The sequence below is a fragment of the Limulus polyphemus genome, unplaced genomic scaffold (genome assembly GCF_000517525.1).
Source record: "Limulus polyphemus unplaced genomic scaffold, Limulus_polyphemus-2.1.2 Scaffold9587, whole genome shotgun sequence".
Classification (NCBI taxonomy): domain Eukaryota; kingdom Metazoa; phylum Arthropoda; class Merostomata; order Xiphosura; family Limulidae; genus Limulus; species Limulus polyphemus.
The window spans coordinates 6,080-14,552 of NW_013675197.1; the positions used below are offsets into that span (position 1 = coordinate 6,080).

Sequence of the window (8,473 nt, forward strand, 5' to 3'; positions counted from 1 at the left end):
GGAAACAACCCTTTTATTTCTAACTATTCATATGAATATGGAAAACAACCCTTTTATTTCTATCTATTCATTTGAATATGAGAAACAACCCTTTTATTTCTATCTATTCATTTGAATATGGAAAACAACCCTTTTATTTCTAACTATTCATATGAATATGGAAAACAACCCTTTTATTTCTAACTATTCATATGAATATGGGAAACAACCCTTTTATTTCTACCTATTCATATGAATATGGGAAACAACCCTTTTATTTCTATCTATTCATTTCCATTTTCAAATAGATTCAGGCTTTTCATACATAAAAACAAAATAACCAAACTTGATATTCTTTTTGTTTATTCATGTGAACTTCCTTTATTTCTAATATTTTGTATATGTCAAGAAAGAAAGTAATCTATTCCTACCCATTTCCCTCCAGAAAGTTGAGTCTGTTGGTCTGTATCTTACAGTATAATGGTCTATGAGGGAATTAGCCGGACGGTTCCATGTCAGGATCATGGTAGAATTACTTGCTTTTACTATCTGGAAGTTCTCAGGTGACTTAGGAGCTACAGGAAACATTGTTGAAAATTAGAGGTTCATGAACTAAGCACTTACAGAGAGATTATTTATCTAGTAAACAGATCAATATTCTGTCCAAAAGCAAAACAGAAATTAACAAACATATACACATGAAAACAGGAAACTATGTTTTTATGAATGAACTATACCAAGAAGACAATTATTTTTATTTTCTATTCATTGTTAACTGCACCTGACAATTTTCTTACTAATGTAGAAAATGTGTTTTACAGAAACATTAGCAGTAGATGCATTATTGCAATTCACTGTTATCATTCATAAAGAATATTGTACGACAATGATTATATAAATTATATTAATGGGAGTAAATGTATCTTTGGAATCTTTAGATGAACAGTTTTACATGTATAATATTTGTGATAGGTCTTTGAAATATTTCAATTTGTGTTTACAACATTACAGATTTAGAAACTTAGATACGTGTTACCCATTTTGTTTTAAATAAGTAACTTTTAATTGGCAAATGTTTTAATACTTACGAACAGTTTGAAAGTAAGAATGTGGATCACTTCGAAGGCCGTGACTCACAGCATACACCTTTATTTGATAGCCAGCTCCTGGATATAAACCAGCGAGAATCAACCAGTTATTCATAGTTGTCTCTTCCTTCCTCTCTTGGGTGTCGTTTCTATAATAAACCACAGCATAAGAATCTTGTCGGCTGGTCACGTCAGACTTCCATGACACATTCAGATCAGACTTGTATGGTTCAAGGATTTCAATCACAGGTGTTGCAGGGCCTGGTGTGGGACAACAATCAAAATGTTAATAAATAGCCTAGATCATAAATAGTTTTTGTTGTTGAGTTTTCTAAGACAACTTTAAGCATTTCATAACTTTAGAGAAGAGAGCAGTAATGATGCTTTAAAGAATTGAATGTTATTAAATAATCACTGTATCTTCAACATCAACATAAAATTGTTTTTATTTAAATGCAACAAAAAGAAAAAACATTACCATAAACACTATGCTACCAAAGGTACAAAGCAATGCACCTCCAGAAGACATGTTGGGTCTTGCTAAAAGATCAACTTCCATAGGGTGTTGGTTCACTTCTGGTACTATTCACACCCTTGCTACTAGTGGTGAAATAGAATGTCACAATTCTTGAGAAGAAAATCAGAAACTGTTCTTAACATCCTTGAGGCACCATTCCTAGTTGTTTCAGAGTGGTTAATTTAGATTTTGGGTCTGAGCAGACTACACGAAATGATTATTCGCTTCAGGTCACGATTCTGGACTAGTCTACCAGAATGGTTAGTCGCTTCAGGTCAGGGTTTTGAGCTAGTCTACCAGAATGGTTAGTCGCTTCAGGTCAAAGTTTTGAGCTAGTCTACCAGAATGGTTAGTCGCTTCAGGTCAAAGTTTTGAGCTAGTCTACCAGAATGGTTAGTCGCTTCAGGTCAAAGTTTTGAGCTAGTCTACCAGAATGGTTAGTCGCTTCAGGTCAGGGTTTTGGGCTAGTCTACCAGAATGGTTAGTCGCTTAAGGTCAGGGTTCTGGGCTAGTTTACCAGAATGTTTGGTTGCTTTAGTTCAGGGTTCTGAGCTACTCTACCAGAATGGTTAGTCACTTCAGGTCAGGGTTCTGAGCTAGTCTACCAGAATGTTTGGTTGCTTTAGTTCAGGGTTCTGAGCTAGTCTACCAGAACGGTTGGTTGCTTTAGGTCAGGTTTCTGGACTAGTCTATGAGAATGATTAGTTTAGTTACTTCAAGTAAAGGTTTTTGGCTGGCCAAACACAATGATTTTTCTTAAGTTGAGGAGTCCAGGCTGGCCAATTAGAATACTTAATTTCTGCATCAATAACCACTCTTCTTCATAACACTAATGACGTACCTGAGACACTGTTCTCCATGCCACTTATACAGATACAGTATACAGGGTAAACCTACGTGGATAACACTACACAGGGTAAACCTACGTGGATACAGCACACAGGGTAAACCTACGTGGATAACACTACACAGGGTAAACCTACGTGGATACAGCACACAGGGTAAACCTACGTGGATACAGCACACAGGGTAAACCTACGTGGATAACACTACACAGGGTAAACCTACGTGGATAACACTACACAGGGTAAACCTACGTGGATAACACTACACAGAGTAAACCTACGTGGATAACACTACACAGGGTAAACCTACATGGATACAGAACACAGGATAAACCTACATGGATACAGAACACAGGATAAACCGACACAGATAAAGGGTAAACAATACAAAACTTACGTGTAGTTTGATAGACAGTAGCTGGCTCGCTTCCTACATTATTACTGACAGCTAAAACTGTAACAGAATAGTTTCTCCCTGGCAACAAGTGGTTTAACTTGTATTCTGTTTCTCTCACCACTTCAGCACTTCCATCACTGTTAAAGGCTTCTTGCTCATGGTATTTAATCTGAAAATAGTAACTTAAGCCTTGCACAGATTCCAGGGAAGACTAACAAAAGTTAGTAACACATTTCTTAGAATAATAAATTGACAAACAATAATTTATAACCACACTGAAGTAGTGTATTTTTGGGTAGAACATACTGCATACTTCGACAGAACATTGCCTTGTATGAACATAGGTATAAAGATGACAAAACAATCTTTTGTCGAAACATGTTCCCCCCAAAATAAACCAATTCATTATGCTTATAAATTTCTATTTGCCAGTTTATTATGGTATTAGCATAATGTTCTTCCTTACTCAAGTACATTTCTCAAAGTGACAGTTTGTAAAATTCTGTATTTTTGGTGGATTTATCCAAGTTTGTGTGACTTTACTCATTATACACCAACTTATATTTGACTTCATATTTTTAGAGTTTATTTTCATTATTAAGAATAATGGTATAACTTAGCAACTACCAGTAAATGTCCTGTCTTGATAAATTTCAGATGAGTTAACTGCTTAAGAAATTTTTTAATACCAGAAATTGGTGTTCATCATATTCTTAAGTTTCTTTTTTGTGTTTCTAAGATCAAAACAAAAGAAAGAAGAAAGCTTAAATATGTTCAATCTTATCTGTTTCCAAGATTTAAGCAAAAATTAACATTTATTTCCTACATTTATAGGATTATTAAAAGAGAATACAGAGTTTATGTTCATGTAAAAGTTGTTTGTGTGGGTAAACAGGTGAAGTAAACAAAAAGAAAAAATACCACATAAGAGTCCTGAATGCTGTCATTGCTTGGTTGCCATGTCAACCAGATTTCTCCTATCTCATCAGAAGTTGCATTTAGCTCTTCAACAGTTAATGGTTCTATATAGACACATGTTTGAACATGAGAATTACAGCATTACATAAATATCTTCAACAGTTAATGGTTCTATATAAACATATGGTTAAACAAGAGAATTACAGCATTACATAAACATCTTCAACAGTTAACGGTTCTATATAAACATATGTTTAAACATGAGAATTACAGCATTAGATAAATATCTTCAACAGTTTAAAGATGAGAAAAATAGCTTTTGATTAACACAAACAATAGATGAACACTTGAAAATACTGAATTTAAACATTTATTTTTATAGTGTAATAAATACTTTTATCTGTTAGAATGAATCGTTTTATTATCACAAATAACAGAGTTTCTATAAATAAATGTAATAAAACTTTTACCTGTTACAATAAAGCATTTTAATTTTACACAGAGTAATCTAAGCATGATATATGAAAAAGTACATCATAAACCCAAAACAGACCTTAGAATTTATATTTTGTAAAGACACATGCAAAAGTATATATCTCCATGATCCTGTACATAAAAAAGTAGGAATCATCAGAACCTCTTTCAAAGAGCTAAAAATACTTGCTCCACTCATCAGACTTTTTCAACAGAGGTAAATGTGTTAAAATCGCAACTTAAGTTACATCCTCTCACAGTTATAAGTAAAACGTTGTTATCACAACCTGAAAGTGCAATCAAAAATTCATAAAAACTATCTTTTTATTGGGCTGCACTGTATATCCCTAGGTTTTCTTATGTCATCTTAAAATCTTGGTTAAAAAGAACTAAGGAATACAAACTGAATTTAGATGTAAAATTTTTATAACAGCAAAACAATAAGGTTAAGTTGTATCACACAAATTTGTTGACAAGAACACTTCAGGATTCATGTAACATATTATAAGTAAGGATGTGTAATTCCCATGTTGAAGAAACCTGTTGACAAGACTCGACATTTAAAAGTCTCTTTATGTCTGAGGACATGGCTCAAAACAAACACTTATTTCGTTTGATAAAAAAATAATACAATAAATAGGAGAAAAATCAACAAAGTTTTCTTTATTAAAAAATAAAACCTGGCATTAACTATTACTCAGTTGTAAAACTATAATTTTTCCCTGTTTAGCAATTGCATTTGATTTGCTTCTATTTTGTTGCTGTTGATACTGCAACAGGTAACAGTTTGTAACATGCAACTTTACTGATATGTCTGAAGTAACAGCTTGTAACATTTAACTTTAGTAATTTCTTAAGGTAACATGTAAATTACTATAATATGCTTACGATTTCTTACTTAATCCTAAGCTATAATATAATAGTTTATAAGAAGATTGTGTAGACATAATATAATAACTTGGTCAGGAGAGAGGATCTAGATACACTATACAGATAAGATATAATAAAGTGGTCAGAAGGAGATTGAGTATGGACAACACAATATATTGATTGGAAGGGAAAGGTGAGGAACAGTTGAATTTTTAAGTTTTCTGACACATTAATTTGTAAACTCTTTTGAGAAGGGTAATTTTTTAAAGTTTGTTACTAAGAATTTTTGTCTATTATACAGTTTTTGTGATAATTATGTTCTTATGGGATTATTTAGGGAAAATGACTTGGGTCATTCTGTGTGCATAGTCAAATTTGTTGGATGTTTTGTATTATGAGAAACAGCAATTTAATAAATACCAAGTAATAAAAGATCTGTTTCGTCAGCAGAGGTAATGTTGCCATCAAATGGCTACATACCACACTGATACTGAAGCGACACAGCTGCTAACGCCTCAAACGTAAACTTACGTGTTGTAACATTGCCAGTAATTGGCCAACTGGCAACATTGCCACTGACAGTCTTTACAATAACCTCGTATGTCTGTCCAGGTTTGAGATCCTTGCTAAAGGTGGCAATCCTGTCTTCATCTTTACCAACCACTTTCCACTTGATGTTTCTTCCACTCATGGCAACTTGGTATCGATCAAATTCTGAAGGAGTCTTGGGTGGAGACCATAAGACGCTGAAGGAGTAAGGAGCAACTGCTTCAGGAGGAAAGCTTATGTTGCTAGGTCGAAGGGGAACTAGAAGAACCAATAATAAACACTGCATGAACCAACATCCGTAAAGAAATGAAATATGATTAAAGCATTCCATTTCTATTTCCTTAGGAGATTTGAACAAGCTTTCCCAGAAACTCCAGAAAATATGGAGATACAGATACAATCTATAATGTTGTATTTATTTAGCTAAATGATTAATTTATTATACTTTCATTCCCTCATTACCTGTACATGACAATTCAGTAAAAAAAAAACACCATTGAATAGGCTAAACTGTTGGCTTACTGTCATAATACCCCACTCAATACTTGTGTACAAGGATTTAGTAAAAATATGTTACTAAGTAGGCTAAACTGTTGGCTTACTGTCATAATACTCCACTCAATACCTGTGAACAACGGCTTAGTAAAAATATGTCACTTAGTAGGCTAAACTGTTGGCTTACTGTCATAATACTCCACTCAATACCTGTGAACAAGGATTTAGTAAAAATATGTTACTAAGTAGGCTAAACTGTTGGCTTACTGTCATAATACTCCACTCAATACCTGTGTACAAGGACTTAGTAGAAACATGCTACTAAGTAGGCTAAACAACTAGCTTACTGTCACAATACTCCACTCAATACCTGTGAACAAGGGCTTAGTAAAAACATACTACTACTACTGAGTAGGCTGAACTGCTACTTAATACTTTGCACAGAATATAATTCATAGTAATGTATTTTGTAGCATAAATTTTCAATTTAATCAATGTTCCTATTTACTTCATGATCAGAAACTCATGATTTTATCTAAAATCTGGAATTCAGTCAACTCAATTTCTTAAGATTAAAATCAACAATAATATACACTTACATACATATATTTAATGCCGTGATTTATTAAACTATACATACAAGTGTTTTTCATTAAGTCCATTGGTCATGAAGGTTTCCATAGGACTAGTTTTCTAAGAAATCATTGACATAACATGCAAGCAAAAAAACTGGTTTTTATGTATTTTGTAAGTAATTATATATTGTAAGTTTCTTAAAGTTAGTTTCATAAACATTAGTAGCTATAATAATTTTGGATATTATTGTAATTATATATTACTAACTCTCACACTTTTCATTGTTAATTTTTTATATAGATAATTCTACAAGTGTCTTTACAGTGAACCAGGTGTTATTTCTTATTAATTCAATGTAATATTACCTGTTCTGTACGTGGCCTCTGTAGGGTCACTAATCTGATTCTGACTGACAGTCTGAACTGATATATTGTATGCTTTTCCTGGAACAAGACCCCAGAAAGCAGCCTGTGCTGGTCCTAGAGGTTGTCCTTCCTTGTCTACATATAAATCTGACTGAATAGCATCAGGTGGCTGGATACTCACTTTATACTGGTCAAAAATACCAGAAGGGTAAGGAGGTTGCCATAATACGAGTAGCGTCGTCTCATTTCGATACCACACAATAAATCTACCAGGGGTATTGGGCTCTGTAAAACAACAGATGTAACAATGACAATTTATAGTTTGATTTCAAATGGACATTGGTTAATGTAACAGTAGAAGGGTTATGTTTGGTTATTATATTATACAAGTAGCGTCGTCTCATTTCGATACCACACAATAAATCTACTAGAGGTATTGGGCTCTGTAAAACAACAGATGTAACAGTAGAAGGGTTATGTCTGGTTTCAACTGGACATTGGTTAAGGTAACACCAGTAGGGTTATGTCTGATTTCAACTGGATATTGGTTAAGGTAACACCAGTAGGGTTATGCCTGGTTTCAACGGGACATTAGTCAAGGTAACACCAGTAGGGTTATGCCTGGTTTCAATGGGACATTAGTCAAGGTAACACCAGTAGGGTTATTTCTGGTTTCAACTGGACATTAGTCAAGGTAACACCAGTAGGGTTATTTCTGGTTTCAACTGGACATTAGTCAAGGTAACACCAGTAGGGTTATTTCTGGTTTCAACTGGACATTAGTCAAGGTAACACCAGTAGGGTTATGTCTGGTTTCAACTGGACATTAGTCAAGGTAACACCAGTAAGATTATGTCTGGTATCAACTGGACATTTGTTAAGGTAACACCAGTAGGGTTATGCTTGGTTTCAACGGGACATTAGTTAAGGTAACACCAGTAGGGTTATGTCTGGTTTCAAGTAGACACCTGTTAAGGTAACATTGATGGGATTATATTTGATTTCAACTGGACAATGGTTAATGTAACACCAATAGATTGTTTGGTTTTAAGTACACAGTTGTTTAATGTAATAACAGCAGAGTTATGTTGAACTCAGATTCAACCAGACGTCGGCTAGATTAAAACTACATAATTGGATTCAACCAGACATCGGCTAGAGTAACACTGCATAATTGGATTCAACCAGACATCGGCTAGAGAAATACTGCATAATTGGATTCAACCAGACATCGGCTAGAGAAACACTATCGAGGTTATAATTGGATTCAACCAGACATCAGTTAGAGAAACACTATCGAGGTTATAATTGGATTCAACCAGACATCGGCTAGAGTAATACTATCGAGGTTATAATTGGATTCAACCAGACATCGGCTAGAGTAATACTATCGAGGTTAT

General features: G+C 34.0%; 1 protein-coding gene across 1 annotated transcript in view; it reads right to left on the reverse strand.

Moving 5' to 3' along the window:
• Positions 1-8,473, reverse strand: part of LOC106475990 (tyrosine-protein phosphatase 10D-like) — a gene marked incomplete at its 3' end in the record, with an annotated part of 19,969 nt that overhangs the window by 5,520 nt on the left and 5,976 nt on the right. The window contains exons 3-8 of the mRNA XM_022379978.1: positions 7,074-7,358; positions 5,620-5,895; positions 3,748-3,848; positions 2,827-2,995; positions 1,068-1,328; positions 411-554 (exon numbers count right to left, since the gene is read on the reverse strand). Coding sequence (XP_022235686.1) covers positions 411-554; positions 1,068-1,328; positions 2,827-2,995; positions 3,748-3,848; positions 5,620-5,895; positions 7,074-7,358 — 1,236 coding nt within the window. The remainder of the gene's footprint in view (positions 1-410; positions 555-1,067; positions 1,329-2,826; positions 2,996-3,747; positions 3,849-5,619; positions 5,896-7,073; positions 7,359-8,473) is intronic.